The sequence below is a fragment of the Coccomyxa subellipsoidea genome (assembly GCF_000258705.1).
Source record: "Coccomyxa subellipsoidea C-169, whole genome shotgun sequence".
NCBI lineage: Eukaryota > Viridiplantae > Chlorophyta > Trebouxiophyceae > Coccomyxaceae > Coccomyxa > Coccomyxa subellipsoidea.
In genome coordinates, this window is record NW_005178031.1 from 856,619 (window position 1) to 876,551 (window position 19,933).

Here is a 19,933-nt window from a genome sequence, read left to right on the forward strand (position 1 = left end):
TTAAGATCCCAGCAAATCGAAGTGATAAATGCAGCGTAAGGTTCAAGGTTTCAACAACGGAGTGTCAGAGTCCAAGGTAGAGGCCAGAATATGACATGGGATTTCTCAGAGATCAAATCTGGCGAGCCTGTGCATCAAGTAGCAAAGGGATGGCTTCAATTTCTCTGAGGCTCTCTCAAAGTTGGCAGGCTCAAGGCACAATGATTTGGGGGGAGCTGCTCCGAGGGTTGGCAACTAACATTCTTCTTGTTCCTCGTGCAAATTTTCATGGGCATGATTCGGAGCGAACTTGCACTAAAATTTTGCCTTTTCTCGGGGGGTTTCTTCACCAAGGAAGGAGCATGCACTTGTTGCTGTGGGTATTTTTAGAACGGGCTCTTCTCAGGGTGGGGTAGTTTGTCTTACCTCCTGCCACATGGCTCAATCCAAAAACTTGGTACGATTATCTGTTTGCTATCCGCTGGTCTGCCCATCTGTTTGGGCACTTGCCGGCATGCGCAGACATGCCAGGCCATGTATCTAGATCTTTTGATTTGGGGTTGCATCCATTCTGATGAGGCTGGGGTTTTTTTCATGAGGTACTACATAGGTCTACAAACGCATCCCATGTGCACGTTGCGTCAGTGTAGCTCTAGAGGTAGTACACAATAGGGGCATGCCGCTGAGTGCAGTACAGGCCTAAGTGGCAGGGCGCTATTGTATGGAATTCTCTGACTTGGCAGCAGCTGAAGGCACTGCCATTTTTTCGGGTGCCTTGCGTGCTGCATGCATGGCAGACCCTCACCGTGACAGTAGTATTGCACTGCTTTCTAAGTTAGTGTGCTGCACTGCTCGCAGCGTCACACGGTGGTGTTATTTGAGATTATTCTCCATTGTATGCATCATCGCTGTTGAAACCCGTCCCGAAGCGGTTTGCTAGGGATGGCCCCTCAGCATTCGTGTAAGAAGGGGGTGTAGACCTGTAGGCTGCAAGGGTGCATTTGCGAGTAGACAAGGCTGCAAGCCTGTGCATATCGGCCCCGGGTTCCGGCTGCAGACGGACCTGTGTATGCCCTATGGCCCTCTGGGCTCTGGGTTCGCCACTCATAAAGATTATTATTATTATTATGATCATCACGTACATGTTGTGTTCAACTTGGAGTGTACACTTCACGATGCAGCTGCATGCGAGTGTAAGCTTTCAGACAATCGCACTGAAGCTAGTTGTTCCAATATCCACATAGGCCAAGGAGACTCAGAGCGACGATCTCGAAACTTATCTTTGGAACATGGAAAAGTGCTCTTTCCTCCTGCCTAGCGGCTTTTGTCGATTCTGCATGCATGGGTGCTTCTCCATCTGCGCCTAGATTGGCATCCATTACAAAACGCGGCCCCGAGATCAGTCACTGAATCACTTTCCGCACTGCCAGAAAACGTCGGTGAGCCGAAAACAATGGGTTTCGACGCGGCGACCTGTCGTAGATTGTTGTTGCAATAATATCATGTGAAAGAGTCATGCAGCATTGCATCTGATTACTAGATCCGTAGGTATGCAGTGCAGCGTTCGAGATGAAGTTTATCGACCTTCCGTTCGCAATGCAGCTAGATCGCTGCAATCACTGCTATCACAAATAATTATTGCTTTCCTTTTGTTGTCCTGCACTGCGGATGCCTGCACAGTGCTTGAGTTTACAGGTGTGCCGTCCTTTAGATCGTAAAGTAGCTAGACCCTGGGTTCAGCAGGGTGGAGGCATTTTGATAGGGAACTGCGCTTTCATATTGACTATCTATCTGCTCAAGAAGATACTATTAATGAGAACCTTCTGGTTCTTTGCGCTATATGAAGAACGCCCCCCTTGCCTGTGGAATCTTCAACCTGCCCATCTGCTTATTTCTGTGTGTGGAATGCACATCACTGAAATTTCACTCGTTAGTGTACGTGGATCTAGAAGCACCATCTCGTCCTGGATTCCCTTGCGACGCGTAGTCCTGAGGATGGCTATGGACGATGTGCTGACCAGAAGCTGAAGGCATGCCTGGGATCCTGAGTGCAGGCGAGGGCTTCAGCCCGAACCTGATGTGGCTACTGCACGCCTACCCGCTCTACGGGGCCATGAACGGCACATTCTACGTGGACAGCAAGCTCTGGCCGCACAGGTGCACTGAAACAGGGGGCGGCTGGGGGGACTTCTTCAGCGACGCAGATGTGGTTGACTGGAGCGCTGACAAGGAGAGGGCTGCCGGGAAGGTGTGCCTGCGCCAGGGCTCCAGGCAGGTGGACGAGCTGCTGCACAAGCTGGGCACCGGCACAGAAGAGCTGGATGGCATGGCCGTCAACAGAGTGAGCGTGTTCCCCTCTATGAAGCCTCTCCAACGATATTCAAGCAACAACCTTGCCCATCTCCGTCGTCCTGTGATTCTATTCCAAGGCAAACATGCGGCTCCCAATCTGGGTCGCTAAGGTGTGCCAACACGTTTGGTCTACCTAGAAAAGGAGCAGTATTTGGGAAGAGCGGTCACTGGTGTGGAGTTTGTCCCCTCCATTCTTGATGTTATGGTGTGCGATGCATCAACATGGCATGATGCTCCGGTTTGGTGATGTCCTGCTGGTGTGCTATCCTACTGTTTGTCTGAGCACTTTTCCTGGTGAGTGATACCGTGATTTCTGGTAAAAGCACATCGGATGCGTGCAGTGCCGTCTGCCAAGGCATTACAGGGGGATCTGTAAGTGATACCATACCAGCCTGGGAGCAGCTTTTTAGAAGAGCTTGCAGCGCTGCCTGCCAGAGAATAAAGGGAATCAAAGTGAAGGGAAAGGACTGAAAGAGAAATTCTGCCGTGTCCAGCTGTGGCGGTTCAAGCCGGCGGTGCAGAAGGTGGTGAATGCCACGCTGCGCGAGTTGAAGGGCCTGAACAACCCAACAGTCGCATTCCACATCCGCGGCGGGGACCTGTCTGCAGACCTGCAGCAAAACGTGCGCTCCTTATTCCATGCTCTCTTCATCTTCGTGCATGGATGCATCGGCGTCAGAGCTGTTTGTTACGATGTTCTGTCAGAGGTTCTCTGGGATTTGTCTTGACAAGGCATTGCATCAATGAACTGAGGAGCTGCAGGGGGGATTGGCTTGGTGGCTACTATTGAGGCAGCAGCTTCAGATTGGTGCGCTGTTGTTGTTGTCAGACAGAAGGATGTGTCTTTGAAGTCGCTACCTGTTGCTGCTGTGCAGAAACGGAAGCCTGTCAGCCCGCAGCAGTACGTGGACAGGGCACTGGAAGCATTTGGGAAGAAGGCCAAGGTGAGTTTCCTGACATTTCACAAAACTCATACGTCATGTCCTAGATGCTTGATGTACTTCGTCCACATGTCACCCTCTTTTGTCTTGTACTTCTGAAGCCCTCCAGTTCTGCTCGATTCTCCACAGAAGCTCCAAATCCCTATAATGCAGGGGACTTCACACCAGCCAATTGGTTTAGAGTCCCCCTGGAGCCTTTACACAGTGGGAGTCCCCCTGTGTAAAGGCTCCAGGGGGCGTGGTCATATTTGCGGCCGCAGCGCAACACTCAGAAAAAGGCAGGGATTCAGAGACTCTTGCTGACATCATGCTGATGTGGCACAGGGGGGCACGTGTGTGATCCTGGGCGACGACCACAAACTGATGGGCGAGACGGCGAAACTGGCCAAGGCCAGACTGGGGTGCGCCATTTATCGGCGGCCGCCGTACTACCGCAAGGCAGGCCATGTGGCAGCAGAGTTTGCCAAGGAGCCGCTTGGGAAACGCTGCGCGCACACCGTGCAGTACCTGCAGGACATCGAGCTGATGACTCACGCCGACTACTTTGTGGGTGAGTCACCGCTGACTCTCCGCCCGCATGACACCCGCGCGCATGCATGCAATCCTCTGCGCATGACCGATCCGCTCAGGGTCTTGTATTCTTGGGGTTCTTTTGAGGCATGAATGTGAATGTTTGGTAGTCTTTGGTAGGACATCAATTCGAAATTGCAGGGTGATCTGAGCATGGGCTTTGTTGGCTGGACAGGAACGTTTCACTCCAATCTGCCAAGGATCGTGCAGACGCTGCGTTTCTCGCTGCTGCACAAGGACAAGCGCACATTCGCGGATGCGTCCGAAATGAAGGCCGATTGGTGAGTCACATCTTCCTTGGTGTGAGCATTGCTTGCGCCACAGCTCTCGTCAGTACCATGACAGATTTACGGTCAACAATGAGACCCTTGTCACCCAATACCTTCTGGTGGCCATGGCAGGATGGGGGAATGTGTGCCACTGTGCAGATTTGTGAGAGGTTGGATCTGCAGATGAAATGTTACAATTGGTGTGTGCTCCGGTGCAGGTATGAGAAGGTGAGGGAATACTTCAGGGAAGATGCTAAGCAGAGGAAGGGGCCCAAAGCGGTGCCAGCAGCATATGCAGCCTCAATGCGAAGATCCATGCTCAGCTGGGTGCAGTAGCTAGACTTTTATCATCTTTTGAGACCAGTGAGACCTGGATTGAGGTCCTTTGTCGACATGGGAAGAGATGTCAATTGACATTGTCAATGAACGCAAGCGAAGTGACGGGAGCGGGACCAGGAACCTGTTTGTTTTGTGCCTGCATACTTTACATATAGAAATATCTTCATCTGGTTGGTTGGAGGGAGCAATATCTTTGGGGATCCCCTTGCGAGTCAGGGTGCATCAGTTTAGTAGTATTCTGAGAGCAAGCAAAGGTGAGAATGAGATGCATACTAAAAGAAGCACACCCAAAAGGCTTCTTTCTAGGATTGCTTTTTGCCAGTTAATCTCCACATTGCTTGCGGGTAGCAAGTATGACACAGGGTAATGCTGTGATAAATTTAAAATGTGACAAAGCATTTATGCACGATGCCAGTGTCTTCAGAATTTGAGGAGCATTCAAATCCCCAACTTTGCATGCTTGTGTTGACCACCTCCTGTTTGTGAACTCAGCAAACAAGAAAAGCTGCTTACTCTCAATCAATTGTTCCCTGTGTCGATACCAATCTCTCTCACTCACACTATCAAAATCAATGTGCATACGCAACTACTTATTCCCGCGAGATCACACAGGGGTGGGCGGTAGCAGGTCATATACCCTCTTATAATCTCCCGGGTGTACAATAAATATCTTCACTTTGGCCGCAGAGCCATGCATTTCAGACCTGACCCAACCAAGCCATATTCACGCCGCCGCAGCCTGCAGCAATATTGCCGTGGTCAGACGTCTGGTCGTCAGCGGAGCAAACCGGACTGCTAGCAAGTGGTAAGTTGTATTCAATGGGAGGCCGTGAATTTAATGCGCCCGGTTTGAAGCGAACTATTGCCCCTGAAAGAATGCAGTCAAGATTCAAGCAGTCATCCGCCCGTGAATCTTAAGTGGCCAATTTTAAGCAATTTCTCGCCGGCGTCAGGCCGGGTTGCGGCCGGCGCGGCGGAGGGCGCGCCGCGCGAGAGGCGCCCACTGGCGGGCGGCGCTGAAGTCGACGCCGAGGCCGCCGGCCAGGCCGCGCAGGAGCTGCATCACGCGTAGCACAAAGAACACGTCCGGCGGGAAGTGCGAGATTCCCAGCGACTTTATCGGGCTGTCCGGGGAAAACGGGTCCACCCTGCATGGGGCATCACACATGTTTTCTATAATCCAAAAGTATTGAGGCGTGTCCAGTCCGCTGAGTTCCTTACTTCAATGGTGTCTTCAGGAGCTACCCGCCCAGCCCAGCTTGCCCACTTCATACCGTGGAGTGCCCTCATAATACCAATGCGCAGATGGCTCCCAAAATACTGAAAGTCGATATATCGACTATTCAAGAAACTTAGACAAACTGACTTTGCTGCTGCCCGATGTGCTTGGGCATGAGAGAGGTCAAGCTGGCAAAGGACTGCCCTCGCCAATGTACGTGCAAAAGAAGGTGAGCTAAATAAAATGAGATTGCCCCAGCAGGTGACATGGGCTCACAATGGAAGGGGTGGCATAGGTGGACAGGGTCAGAGCGGCACACCGGTGAGAGGTGCGGGTGTCGAACATGCCAAAGGCCATTTTGGTCATGAGCGCCTGGTTGTCCTCGCGCTCAAACCGCAGCCCCAGGTCGGCCAGGCAGCGCGTCACGGCGGCCGGGCGGACATCAGCGCGTTCCCTCCCGAGCTCCAGCAGCAGCGCCGCGAACGCCAGCCGCTCCGCTTCCGGCAGCTGCTTGCTCTGCCCATAGTCTATCAGCCCAATGCGCGCGCCTGCATGCATGCGCAAGTTCAGCGCCTGGAGACAGAAGCTCCCAAAGGCATTCGTCTCTGTGGATTCGTGTGAGGTGTGGACGGCTTTCCAGACTCTACGGGAGCAGAAGCCCTGCGATGTTCGGCCCACGAACAAAATAGCTTCTTTGACACCCCCGCAGGCCTTAGATGGAATAGACCTTTCCTGGTTCGAGCCTGTGGGAGCTCCGCTTGAAATATTGGGGAAAATGATGGACGGGCAGCACTGTGTTAAGTAGTAGTCAAGGCCTAATAGTTGCACCGAGGGGACCAGTGGCCCGTATACCAAGATGGTGACCATTATATGGGCTTGTCAATAGGCTCTACCAGCAGTAGAGGAGCCAATACAGTGCCTGGTGTCCAGTTTCAGGTACGCGTAAAGCAACAGTTGCAGCACCTTTCATGACGAGGATGTTGCCGGGGTGCGCGTCAGCCTGGAACAGCCCCGTCTCCAGCATCATTGTGCCGAATGCCTCCGCCACTCGCTCCATTATGCGCTTCGCAGCCGCCTTCTTCTTCCTGCCACCACATCGCCACCTCACACCCTCTGCCCTTGGCTGCTGGCGCAAGCAAGTGACATTTTCTTGCACAACACATGTCCCCAAAAAAGACGGAATTCCAAGTTGTAATCTTATGCCCTATACGCCTGAAGTGCAGAGATGACGGCCAAATTAAAGGCTGCTGCCGCCAAGCCAAAAGTATCTTGCAGAACACATGCCCCCAAGCAAGATCCAATCTGCAAAATACTCCTTGCATAGCATTTAGTGTGCCTGGGGTGTGAGGAATGCAAGGCAGAATTTTTGAGGGTGCAGGGAGGCACCGCTGTGAGAGGCCGCGGGTCCGGTGCGCAAGGCGGGTGATCTGGTCACCGTCTATGAAGTTCATGACCAGCAGCCGCTTAGTCACCAGGCCCGGCACGCTGCGCGGAATCTCCAACCTCTTCCTGAGCCCCTGCATATGCAAATGCCAATCACGCAAGGCTTTTATACACTGGGTGGCTGGTATCAGACAAGCAGGAGTTGGGATTATTACGTAGTAGAAATCTCATCAGGAAAGGAGCCCATGCCATGGTAGTATCACATGTGGACGGTGAGCGTGCGCACCTTCAGATTCTCAGCCACGGCGTCCATGACCCGAGCTTCTCGCCTGAAGTCAAATTCGAGCACCACCTGCACCACGCAGGATCACAGCCTCTTCAGGCACTCCGTGCACCTTGCATGCATGTATACGATTGCACACACAAGAGCACATCCATTGACAGGCCAGGATCGCACGCCCCAGATTTGGCACGCCTTGCATCTTGCATGCAACGGTGCAGGTGCTCACAGAAGACTGAATGCGGTTGCAGAGCACCCTGCCCCTGATTTGGCACGCGCTGCAGCTTGCATGAGGACAGCTGCGCGCAGAAAGGGAATCCATTGGCAGAGGTGTCAGTGATGAGGAGTAGTGGACCTGCTTGGAGAGTTCGTCGACGGCGCTGAGCATGTCAAACTTGATCTCGGTCTTCTGCAGGAACCCAGCCCAGCGCCGTATGCTGGTCAGATCCGTCATCATCGTATGCAGCGCGTCCGGATACTGCACCTGCACATTCATGAGCAGCAAAAACGAGTGAGCAGGTGTTCCCTCTCTGTGCCACTCAGACAGCTAGACAGCATTGCTCTCAATCAGCACAAATTTACGACAGCATGTGCGATCTTGGGATCTTGTGTGAGGAACCATCAGTGGAAATAGAAGAAGAGCATCTGACATTGTGGGAGATAAACTACTTCGTCAAGGTGATTACATTTTATCGGTTCCGAAGCTGCCAACTAATCTATGCTCCTTGAGTGCAATTAAAGATACTGTATCTGCAGGACTACTTGTGATCTTGTGAAAGGTCACCTTCACTGCCACAATCCCATCCTTGGGGCCGTCCCTCGAGCTGGCGACCCGCGCCAAGTCTTCCCTGATCTCCGCCAGCCGATCGCGGCCACTGCCCGAGGCATCCGTGCCTTCTGACGCATCCGACGCTGTGCGATCCGTCACTGCTGCACGCACATGGTACAGTCACAGCCATGGGAACAGGCGCTCACATCACAGAGCATCTCCCGCCGCATGAGTGAATCTTGACAAGAGGAGAGCAGCTCTTCCCTATGCCTTCTCTTCTCTTCTTTGCATGTGCGATTGCATTTGCGTTTCCATTTCCATATGCATTCGAATAAAAATACAATCTAAAGGTCTTCAGCTGACGGCTTCAAGACAGTGCAGAAACGATTACCAGGCTGGCCAAGGCCGGACTTTGGTGTAGGAGATTGGCTGAGTACAACTTCCTGCCCCGTTCCTACCCTCCAGCTGCAGTCGTCCCGCCGTTGGGCCTTTGCAGACAGCGTCCAGTTGAACACCTCCCCACTCAGGAAATCCCTCCTTCTCCTCTTTGCTGGCTGCCGCAGCTTGGCCTTGTGCACCTGTTACTCAAACAGAAACCGCCCTCAGAAGCACATCTAAGCATCAGCATATGACATGGCATGCCAAACAAGTGAGGTGTCGATAGTGGCAGAGAGGTACAGTATCATTCGTCTTGAGGGTCCAGAGCTTTGCAATTTAAATAAGCACCTGGGCGATGGATGCCGAGCCGAGGGGCTCCTCAAAGTCTATCCATTCAAAGACCTCCTCCAGTGGTATTCCACCAAGCTCCTGCTCTATGACACTCCTGGCCTGCTGAGCTGGCATGGGAGGCACCTACAAGTAGACATCAAAGCTAGACCTGGATGTCCTGTAGGCAGCTCAGCAGTGCTTATGAGTTGGCACGGGCCTCAACAAGGAACATAACAAGATTCATCAGTGAAGGCGCATGCATGCAGTGCTGAAAACAGTGAGTGCAAGGCTCACCCGGTCATGCAGCAGCGAGAGGTGCCTGCAGATGGGCTCTGGCACAAATTCTGCACGGGCGGCAAAGAATTGGCCCAGCTGCAAGCCACACATGAAGGTCTGTCAGCCTGTCCTGCTGCTTAAATCACTTTCGGAAGCTGCGTGAGAGCTGCTCTTTCATGTGGCTCACCTTCAGGTAGAAGCCTCTCAGGTCCACAGCCATAGAGTAGAACTCATTTCCTGCCCTGTCAGAAGAAGAATGCAACTAGCTCAATTCTCTTGTTCTGTGAAAGATAAAAATGTTATTGATGTCGTCCACTCAGGGCGACCTGGAAATAAAACAAGCAATGCATCACCAGCTGTGATGAGGTTGCCAGTGCTCTTCTTTGAGTTTTTGAGCGTCCCAGCCCCTGGTTTTCAGGTAGGCAGCCTTCGCTTGGGCTCCTTTGTAGGCCATGTACACTCCAGACGCACGGCGCCAAAACTCCGCGGTGCGACGGGCATTTTCAAGCGGATCGTTCTTGATCTTTTCGTCTCCGGAATCCATGACGCTTTTATGGTGCCGACTAATTCTGTAAGAAATAAATCGTTTATGAAGACATAAAAATTCTATCGGAAAGAAATGGAATACCACGGTTGAAGTCGGTGCACTCTTTCCGAAGTCTGCTTGATAAGCAATTCAAGTGACCATCAACTGTTAGGTTGCGGATCAAATTAAGGCTTCCCTAAATCATGCCACTTGAGCGGCCAGACGTTGAGGTGAGTCATCGGTTCCCTCAAAGTGGCAGCTGCGATTTGTGGAATCCGTTCCGGCATATCATGTGAAGAAATGATCCACTTTGTACATCATGAGTGTCGAGGCACATGCTTGAACAGTTAGAGGACAATTCTGACGACATTTCTGATTGCAACAGCCATGCAGTGCCTAAGACAAGCATTGAATAGTGCAGCAACAACCGAGACTCACGTCCCTACCTGCTTAAAGCGCAGGTGAGCATCCTGTACTCCACACTTTAAGGATTAAAAGTGATTGCGCTGATGAGGTAGATTGCAGGAGACTAACTTGCTGCCCCATCGACGTCTGAATAATCATAACACGTGCAGATTAGCATTGATGCTGCGGCAATCTCCATTGATGTGGACATGTCGAGGCATACTTTGAAGGCAACGTGCTGCTTATGCACAGGGAAGCTTCACCTAGACCTAGTGCAGGAGGGGCAGGTGGACCACAGCCCAACTCTTTGAGATCGGCATCATCACCTCTGCGGATGCAAGCAGCCAGATCACCAGTAGCAGCAGCTGCAGAAGCAAGGCATGCCCCGCAGCAGCCCCTGGAAGTACCGGCAGAATTGATTGATCTTGCGCACCGGTTAGCCGACGCCGCAGCTGAGGTTACCACCAAGTACTTCAGGCGAGGCTTGCTTCGCCATATTTCCATTGTTTCTGATAATCTGCATTTACTTGTGCATAGATGGAAAGTTGAGCAACCCGCGCGCATGCATGCATGCATGCATGCATGCCGAACCCGCGCATTCTTATATTGCACGTTGCAGGTCACCACTTGTGGTGGAGTCGAAGTCAGATGCCAGCCCAGTGACTGAGGCAGACCGGCAGGCTGAGGAGGCCATGAGGGCGCTGCTGACTCAGAACGTGCCGACGCATGCGATATTTGGGGAGGAGGGGGGCATGCAGGCTGGCGAGCCTGAAGAGGACGGCAGCGACAGCGGCTTCCTCTGGGTCCTAGACCCCATCGACGGCACCAAGAGCTTCATCACAGGCGAGCACACATCACCGCTGCACTTACAGATTTCCAATTTGAATTCAATTTTGCAAATTAAGAAGGTCCTGCAGGCCAGCCGGGCGTCTGCAGTCTGCAAGGGGTCTGCTGTACACGCGTGAGAAGTAGTGATATGGTGGGTTGCAATTTGTGTTGCAGGCAAGCCGGTGTTTGGCACGCTGATAGCACTGCTGAAGGAAGGTGTGCCAATTCTGGGAGTGTTGGACCAGCCCATCACAAAGGAGAGATGGGTCGGAGCCAGCGGCCAGCAGACAACCCTGAATGGTATGCATTCTAACCACCATTCCACTTGGGCAATCTTCAGATGCTGCCTTCATTGCCTGACTGCAGACAACAGTGATATTCTCTATCAGACATCTTGGCAAAGGGTCAGACCGTATATACTTATGGTGCGCTCGTGCTCTGTGAGCAGGGCAGCCGCTGCAGACAAGATCGTGCAGGGACATCTCTGGCGCATACCTGTATGCGACGACGCCCCACATGTTCAGCGGAGAGAACGAGGCCGCCTTCAACCGTGTCAGGGACAATGTGCGCCGCACGGACTTCACTCGATCATGCCATGTTGCCGCATTGCGTCAGCACATGACATAATCCTTGGATGCTTGCTCACATGGGGGAAGAGATTGTGGATCTACTCGCTGTTGTCAAATGGGGAATGATACTCCTGAACTGCACCCCAAGCCAAGCTTCTTCAGGCTATGTGAGGGAAGTACAAATCAGTAGAACAAGCAATTTCATGACAAGAATTCAAATCCGAATTTGAAAAATGTGCCTGCCGGCAGGTGCGCATACCGCTGTATGGCTGCGACTGCTACGCGTATGGTTTACTGGCGGCCGGATTCTGTGATCTAGTGGTGGAAGCTGACATGAAGCCTTATGACTTCCTGGCGCTCGTGCCCATTGTGGAGGGGGCCGGCGGCGTTATGACTGACTGGAGGGTGGGCCCCCCCTGTTTTCTGAGACAATTCCCCTGGGCATTTGCTGTTTGGCTAGCATGCAAGGCTGGATGAGGGCTCACAATGGAATGATGAGGGTGTTAGGGTGTTTTTGAGAGGCTCGTGGGTGTTCGGCTATGTCAAGAACAGATGGCTGATGATGCATCAAAGCATCATGCATCAGATGCAGCAAGCAAAAATCGCTGAATCAGGTGCAAATTTGGGATGAGAGGAGCCTTGACAGGTCAAAAGTTAAGACCCAAACACATCTCCGCGTGCACTGCATTGGGTTGCTGACGAAATGTGTTCTGTACAGGGGCAACACTTGAGATGGGCGGTGACTCCGTCTCATGGGTACGCGGTGGACGCATCGCTCCCCGGAGAGGTCATTGCGGCAGGGGATGCGCAGGTTCACAGGCAGGCACTGGAGCTGCTGGACTGGACAGAGCCTGACATTGCTGATGAGGGCGGTGTCGATGTGGCTTACCAGACAGCATGAGCAGGTTCATTGGCTTTGATTTGATTGTAATCATTAAAGAATGAATCTGTTGCTATGCGGTGCTTCTGTAAAGCTATTGCACATCAAGTCTTCTACAAATCTGCACTACTGGTTTACCCAATACTGCTTACATTAGTGCTGAATATTCTCTGAGCAGGCCCCAGCAATTCAAGATCACTGGTTGTCAAGAGTTCTCTCAATACACCAGAGTTGCAGATGTCTCTTTGCCACCCACATACCAAGGGCAGCCAGCATGTATACGCATGTGAAGGGCTCCGCAATTGACACTGCTCAACACTGCTGCATGCATGGCATTGGTCACTTCTTCTTGCCAGGCTTGAGGCGTGGTGTGGAGTCTGCCAGCCGGATGCCCTTGCCCTTGTACACCGACGGTGGCCGCAGCCGGATTATGTTGGCTGCCGCCTGAGTCACCTGCAGGCACAGTTCCTCACTACACTCACACACTGCTGTACATTGCAAACTTATTTGCCTCGCTCATTACCTGCAGCTTGCTGCACACTAATCTTGCCCCATGGCAGCAATAGTGCGGAGGGAAACAAACAATATCCTGCAAGGAGCTTGCAGTGGGGATGAATGCAACCCTCTCTTGCCTGTATCACCGCAATGTGCAACGTTATCACATGCATGCAGGAGCTCTCTTATATTACAGATTGCACATGGTGATGCTGGTGTTGGAGAGACAGCAGGCGGCTGTTGAGCACCTGGTTTTTGTCGATGCCATAGAGGCCGATGAGGGTGGGTTCAGGCAGGAAAGCACGCATGGAGTCAGGCAGGTCATAGGCAATGTCGTGACTGAAGCCCAGCTTGAAGGTGATCGTCTGGCCCTCGATCGTTGCACGATAGCCAATGCCGGAAATGCGCAGGTACACCAGGACGCCCTTTGTCACGCCCTCGATCTTGTTCCTCAGCAGGCTCTGCAGCCACCATCAGCATTGTTTGAAGCAGTGGCAAGGTGCAAAACTCAGCACGCAAAATTCTGCTGTCAAATTGCAGACAATAAATGTCCTTGAAGCTTCTGGGCAAAGATGCAGGGAGAGAACAATTGTACTGGGAAGGGATGGGCAGGATAAATCCCTACTTGCAGGGTGCCAAAGAATGCTTTATTTTGCGTGCAGACAGCGATCTCCCGCTGCTCAGGAACCAATTTTAAGGCCGCATCACCCAGGCTGTCGATGCTGCTCAGCCCAAGCCGAGATGTGCCCAGAGGTCCAGCAAAGACCAACTGATCTGCTACTTTTGAAACTTCGACTGCCGCTGGCACTTTGACGCTGGCTTCGAACAGTGGGCGTCTCGCTAGCCTCGATGCTAGCACACGGAATGACATCCCTCTGCTGGGGCCTTATACCACTTCATATCACTGATGCACGTCGTAGCATGTCGGTGTGGCCACGATTCCCCGCGAGTCTACAATCAACGAGCACAAGCCAATTTGACTCTAACAACAGCAGTTGGATGCCTTTCGATTCCAGCAAATGCAGAACAGAAAGCCTCTCATGGGCTGGATGGGCTGCGATGACATCAGCAAGCAGGGCACCCGAGTAATCAAAATCCACTACTTTAGTGGATGTAAACGCTACTAATGTGGTGGATTATTGGCAATCAGGGGCCATGCCACCTGGTAACACATTCCATAGCATGCCATTTTGGTAATAAAAATTAGGCCTTTCGTCAGTAAGCATGGAGAATGATCAGTGATGTGTTTCTGTACCGAGCATGTCACTTATTATTGCTAGGATCCCGTGTTACAAGTGTGGCAGTGACAAGGAGAAGCTTCATCCGAACTGCGCAAGTTCAGAACGCTTGACTCGCTGTGTAGGTTGTGATTATATTATCAGATTCTATTCAGAAGGTCTGACAAAGGACGAATACGGCCACGACGCTGTTGCCGACTGGGTCTTCAAACAAGAGGCAAGGGTGCCATTGCAACGTTGCAATGCCGTGGACTCAGGGGTCAGATATTTCCATCAGAGCTGCCTTGGCCGAGATGAACCTTCAGCATTGTCCAGAGCTAATGGCTACTATTCTATTCGCGGGAAGATTGAGAGCGAAAAGTATCCAGAGCTCAGAAATATTACCCACAAATGCTGTGAGGACTGCGTCATTGCAGCCCAAACCAGGGGCAAGGATCTCAATGAGGATAAGTTGAATTTTATCATGCATCAAGGAGTGATTGGTAGGTCTCAATAAGCACTCCATCTTTGAAGGTTGGGAACACCTATGTTTTGAATCTCCCCATGACCTTGACACAGAGTAACTAACTCTGACTTTTGCGTTGCGTTCAGAGGCAGAGACCGGCGACTTGGAGAGGAAGAGAGCCGATAGGCGATCAAGCAAGATTCGAGGCATCATTGGTGGTCAGCAGGCTCGCCTCGAAGACAATGGGACGACTTCGACCGCCATCTTTGCAACGAGACACCTCAATCAGAAAGTCAGCTTCAGCAAGAGCGCCAGCAGATTGCTGGCAGCAGTGCCCAACCTGAACAGGACAGTGATGGCAGCCTCGTATCTCCAGGCCAGTGGACTTCAGGCAGGCCAGACAGCCCAAGGACAGGCGCAGAGGGGCGCCACAGCTGCAGCAGGCGGCATGCAGGGTCCCGCAGCCCCAGAGGCAGAAGCTGCAGGACCTTCGCAAGCGCCACAGCCAGGGATCAGCCGCAGGCAGCTCAGCGCTCAGGGAGCCGAGCAGGACATCGTCCAACGGTGGCTTGCGTTCAGCCTCAAGGCCTCATCCACCGTTGCAGAGCTGAAGCGGTTCCTGCTTGACAGAGGCCAGCGGCCAGTGATCTTCACCAGAAGCGCGCTGCTCGCCAGGGTGGAAGGGCTGCTTAGATTTGAGCATCCAGAAGGTAGCTATCCATGATGGCTGTAACGATCAGCGCCTACACATCTTATGCCTGGCAAATTAATAACATGTCCTCACCATTTCCTCTGGACATCTTATGCGCTGGCAGCTAATGGATGCTGTCATGCAGGTGGACTGGAGCCGAGTGCGGCGGCGGTTGAAGAGATCACAGCCGCTGTTGAGGCCGCAGCCCAACCGGCACGGCAAAGACCAGCAAGGCAGAAGGTGGGCATCTTGTTGAGGATCCTTATGTTTGCATGTGCTTTGTGAACGCCTCTCATCTGTCAAGCTGCTGGTGCAGTGAAAGCGAGTTTGGCTGAACACACTGATTGTAAGTTATTGTTGTTACAGGCGCCGAAGAAGTCACAGCTTCAGATGGAAGCGGCCAAGTCCATTGTTAACAAGGGTGAGTGGGCGCTCTCAGCTGGAAGCTCTGATCACCTGGTGACTGTTGCACACCCGAGAAGGCTTTAACTTCTGCAGATTTGATGGAAGGGAATGATAGCCAGTCAATTGAGGCGCTCACATGTTTGCAGGAGTGAGCAGCGGCCTGCCCGTGGTCAAACTCAAGCAGATTGACGAGTTGCTCTGGACCTTCGACAAGTGCCACTACCTGCCGCAGTTGGGGGAGAGCACTCCCTCGATTGGTGTCGCTCTCTGGGCCGTCACAAGCACGCTGCACCGCGACGGGGAGTTCCCAGCACGCAACTTGTCCCAGTTGGGTCGTGCTGCCAAGGCTCCTGTTGGTTTGGTGCGCGCTGTGCAGCCAGGCAGCGATGGCACCCAGCTGCATATGGAGATATGGTTCCTCGAGGCGCGCGTGCAGACAGATAGCCAGGGGGAGCCCGAGGCAGCGGTGGCAGGGGAAGGCGGTGGGGCACGCGCAGATGTGGAGGGACGGGGTGCAGGAGAGGCAGCCACCGGTGGGGGCGTGCAGGAAGGGCATGGGCGGGGTCGGGGCAGGAAGCGTGGCCGCCGCGGCACAGGCGGGGCGCGTGGCAGCAATCGGCCCAGAAGGGGCAGCCGAGGCAGGCTCAGGCGCCCAACCGCCAGAGCCGCAGAGTTTTGGGGTCCCCCCACTGAGGGCGACGAAGACGAGGTTGGGAACCTCTTCTCTGAGTCAGATGCGGATGACCAGCCAGCGCAGCAGCACAGTGACCCAGCAGAGCCAGAAGGGCAGGCAGAGGGTGTCCTGCCTGAGGCCAGCGAAGTGCCGCCGCAGCCCACAGCTTGTGCGAGCCAGTCGCCGTTGCACGGCTGCTTGCTGGCAGATGAGTCGCCGCAGCCTGTGCCAGTCCCCAACGTGCGGCTGAGCATGCAGGGGCATGCCGCATCGCCGGCCAAAATGGCTGTGCTGGTGATCGACTACCGGCACATTGCAGCGGCCCTCTGTCATCCAAAACGGCTGAAGGTGGCTCTCGGAGGCGCTGCCGGGAGCTCGCCCATGAACGTCGAAGAGGCTGCAACTGGTGTGGCGCTGGCAATGTTGCTGGCTGAGGAGCAGAATGCGGCGCGCGCCGGAGAAGGTGAGGAGCCATCATGGCTCTCTTTGTCCTGGCTTATATGATTCCACTCACAGTGAGTTTCTAAGTTATAATGCCATGCGAATCATACCCCGAAGGTTTATCGACAGGTAATTGTCAGCAATAAGCTGACGACAGGCATGTGTTGTCTAGGTGGGAGTGCTACGGCAGCGGAGCAGTCGCAGTCAGCCTTGGAGCAGTCACCGCTGTCTGGCGCCATGGTCTTCTTTGATCCTGCTCTGGAGCTCGCTGCCGATGAGGAGCCAGCTTCCTCCTACCGCTCTGCAGATGGCCCAGCAGGCATGTACAAAATCCTGCTCTGTCATTCCTGTGAACTTGTCAACTGACTGCTCTCATACGCTGGTGTAGTTGATTTGTTCATGTCTTGTCTCTCAATGCTGAAGTGTCTGCTTGCCCCTTTGCCTGAGCCATGCCTGTCTTTCACGCACCCTGCTCCACATGCTGTGCTTGCCCCTTTGCCTGAGTCATGCCTGTCACTCACGCACCCTGCTACATATGATGTGGTAGAGTGCCGCACCTAAGGGTCATCTGGGTAATACTAACAACAGGAATAAATTTGAGCTTGACATCCTAGCAAGACACTAGGGAAGATATTGCTTGAATGCGGTAATAATCGCGGATTGTAAGCAGCTGTGTGTTGGTGCGCGCAGGTCGACCGTCCCTGGAAGTTTCCTCCCCTGGGATCAACATGGAAGCTGCAATGGGTGTCATCGCAGGGCTGGCATGTCAGCTGAACCCCTCGCCGCAAGCCAGAGGCCATTCGAGCGCGCACAGTGACGTGCAGATTCTGCCAGATGACACAGTCTATGTCCTAACAGATGACAGGAGGATAGTGGGGACGGCAGAGGTGGTGCATATTGGGCCTGGCACACGGTTCCACGGTGCTGAGCTTGAGGGGTTTGGTGTTATTTGCGGGCTCACCATCACAGACGCAACTGGGGCTGGACACCAGAAGGCATGGTTGAGCGACACAGATGAAGTCAGAGCAGGCAGAACACCCTTGGAAGCAATTGGGGGCAATCAGATGGTGGCAGTTCCCGAGAGGTGCCTTCGCTTTCTGAGGCGCCCACCGGCGGCTGGAGAGTGACTTGCAATGTGATCTTTGCACTTTCAAGCTAAGTCAGTTTCAAGCTTAGTCAGAATTGGCGTGTGAGCATGACGCAAATGTAGCATCAATTTTTTTTATGTCCTAAATTTGATATTGCAATGAGGACTGTAGTAGGTTGTGACCAAGTCTGCCTCACTACAAGGCGTTGCACATCCATGCGCTCTACGCAACTAATATTAGTCACTCACTTGTCCCTCTCTGCACATGTGCGCAACAATCATGACGGTAACCAGATATCATGCATGTAACAATCTGTAAGGTAATTTTGCTCCCGGTTGCCTCACATGCTCAACCTTCGAATCTGAAGTGGCCAGTGGGATGGAGCACTTCTGCTTGAAGACAGAGCACTGCTGCTGACCGCCACAAGGTAGTGGCGGTGGAGGGCAAGAAAATAAATCCCCTGAGCCTATCTTATAATATTATTAACCCCATCTGTCATTGAGCAGCCTGGCTCGTTCTTGCTGTTTCTCTACGATGTCGGTGTCGAAATCCACTCACATAGAATGTTGAACGTGGAAGAATTGCTACAAGATTCTTCTCAGCATCATCGCACTTCCTGGTCGCTGCATAAAGACACACGGCATGTCACATCAGATGGCGCAAAGGTGATGCCCTTATCTTGCCGGCACCCACGCTATGGTACACGCACGCGATGTGTATCAATCAAATGTGCCACAAGCGACAGAATTGGGGTGTCAATTTGCTGCACAGCGTGGGTGCCCCTCCTTGATGGGCACATCTCTTTACATCGAGCAGCCATCTGAGATCGCCAGGGTTGAGGACGTGCTGTCCGTGCAGCACGCACTCAGCGTCAATATTTAGACTCTTTCAATATTGATTATTGATGGTATTCTTGTGAAAGAGTCTCTTGACCGGCCCTGTAGGTATCGCACGCTATGAAGAGGCTTTTGCAGTCCAGGGTTGGGGCAGCACACCTCTGAACATAGGACCTGCCACCTTTGTAATCTTGCTCAAACGAAACCCTGAAATGCCTTCTCGAAGAGTGTGGTTTTCGAAATTCCTTCAAGCACCACGGCTGTGTGTGCAGGAAACCTAGTAATCTTCAACCACTGAACTTCCTTGAAGGCGGGAGCCATGCATGCACACACCGCCCTCATTCACTGGGCACTGGTCATGTACAGGTGAGATCTCAGGAAAGCAAGAGTATGATCCAAGTGTAGAAGTGCTGTAGAAATCGGGTTGAAGCCGCGGGCCAAAGCCTTGGAGCCTTAAGCATCATGCTGATGATCATAATGATGCCATCGGGTCAGTACTAGTATAAATGGCGTAAGGCTACCCATTAAGAGATTCCAGTGGGACCACCGTCGAACATTATAACCTGAGAGAAATTTCTTTAAAGCATCAAGCATCTCGAGATGTGCTCATGAGCAACGCATGTCTTGTGCTGCAGGTGCAACCCATGCCATGCCCGTGGCCAGTGGGCACGTACACATGTGCATCAACGTTTCAGGCAATTGCAAGTTGCCACAATGGCTACCCAACACCGGTGTTGGTAGCAAGTGAATAGTGGGTACCCACTAGTTATTTGCCACACCATTGCCCTCAGTGTACTCTTAAAAAGCAATCACTCGATTATAACTAGAAGGCGCCTCTACAGTGTAATATTGTTGTCAATAGATCAGATTGATATTATTGTTGCATTCATTTATTTTATATTTAATTATATTGAACAAGCTCGGCTCGCAAGGCTTCAAGCCTTGTTGCTCCAATTGGTCAAATATATGCATTATTCTTTTTTATCTGATAATTCTTGCAAAGCAGAATTAAAGCCACTGCAAATATTAAGGCTTGAAACTCGAATTCACAATGTGGAGATAAAGTCCATGCAATGGGTGACTCGTTAAACATTAATTGAAGCTGAAGGGCTAATTGGCTTCTGATAAATATTTTAATATCATGGTCATTTATTTGGATGGTCCAAACAAGCTGTCGACATGAGAATGATCACTCACAGGCTTGCATGGACACTAAAGTCCCCCCAGGTTTTGGTAGAAAGTGAAGCCAATGACGGTACTGCAACATGCTCAGCCTATAGGTAGCTAACCAGATATTTACTATAATTACACCTTGAGGATCTGGTCCA

The 19,933-nt window shown here is 52.4% G+C and overlaps 5 protein-coding genes across 5 annotated transcripts; 3 read left to right on the forward strand and 2 right to left on the reverse strand.

Annotated features, from left to right (window-relative positions):
• The first annotated feature begins 1,421 nt into the window (after window positions 1–1,421).
• On the forward strand, window positions 1,422–4,848 carry COCSUDRAFT_48122 (hypothetical protein). Its single transcript, XM_005645948.1, has 7 exons — window positions 1,422–1,674; window positions 2,034–2,320; window positions 2,826–2,954; window positions 3,207–3,275; window positions 3,597–3,822; window positions 4,018–4,123; window positions 4,330–4,848. The coding sequence occupies exons 1-7, from the start codon at window positions 1,530–1,532 to the stop codon at window positions 4,445–4,447; spliced, it is 1,080 nt and encodes a 359-aa protein (XP_005646005.1). The 5' UTR covers window positions 1,422–1,529; the 3' UTR covers window positions 4,448–4,848.
• Window positions 4,849–5,399: 551 nt separating this feature from the next.
• COCSUDRAFT_56678 (ABC1-domain-containing protein) lies at window positions 5,400–9,305 on the reverse strand (the record flags this gene model as incomplete). Its single annotated transcript, XM_005645949.1, has 11 exons — window positions 5,400–5,598; window positions 5,989–6,217; window positions 6,633–6,754; window positions 7,056–7,186; window positions 7,339–7,404; window positions 7,688–7,816; window positions 8,117–8,262; window positions 8,493–8,679; window positions 8,828–8,953; window positions 9,104–9,181; window positions 9,273–9,305. 11 exons carry the CDS (start codon window positions 9,303–9,305, stop codon window positions 5,400–5,402), a joined length of 1,446 nt encoding a protein of 481 aa, XP_005646006.1.
• Window positions 9,306–10,350: 1,045 nt separating this feature from the next.
• Window positions 10,351–12,314, forward strand: COCSUDRAFT_17466 (histidinol-phosphate p; the record flags this gene model as incomplete). Its single annotated transcript, XM_005645950.1, has 6 exons — window positions 10,351–10,521; window positions 10,655–10,924; window positions 11,024–11,144; window positions 11,290–11,408; window positions 11,663–11,818; window positions 12,132–12,314. The coding sequence occupies 6 exons, from the start codon at window positions 10,351–10,353 to the stop codon at window positions 12,312–12,314; spliced, it is 1,020 nt and encodes a 339-aa protein (XP_005646007.1).
• A 94-nt stretch (window positions 12,315–12,408) lies between these two features.
• On the reverse strand, window positions 12,409–13,787 carry COCSUDRAFT_24674 (60S ribosomal protein L6, mitochondrial). Its single transcript, XM_005645951.1, has 3 exons — window positions 13,414–13,787; window positions 13,037–13,249; window positions 12,409–12,746 (listed from the first exon to the last, which is right to left on the reverse strand). The coding sequence occupies exons 1-3, from the start codon at window positions 13,657–13,659 to the stop codon at window positions 12,633–12,635; spliced, it is 573 nt and encodes a 190-aa protein (XP_005646008.1). The 5' UTR covers window positions 13,660–13,787; the 3' UTR covers window positions 12,409–12,632.
• Window positions 13,788–14,826: 1,039 nt separating this feature from the next.
• COCSUDRAFT_48123 (hypothetical protein) lies at window positions 14,827–19,756 on the forward strand (the record flags this gene model as incomplete). The annotated part of the gene is made up of 8 exons (XM_005645952.1): window positions 14,827–15,181; window positions 15,308–15,402; window positions 15,529–15,583; window positions 15,714–16,703; window positions 16,854–17,000; window positions 17,372–18,434; window positions 18,878–18,971; window positions 19,241–19,756. The coding sequence occupies 6 exons, from the start codon at window positions 14,827–14,829 to the stop codon at window positions 17,806–17,808; spliced, it is 2,079 nt and encodes a 692-aa protein (XP_005646009.1). The 3' UTR covers window positions 17,809–18,434; window positions 18,878–18,971; window positions 19,241–19,756.
• Window positions 19,757–19,933: the final 177 nt, after the last annotated feature.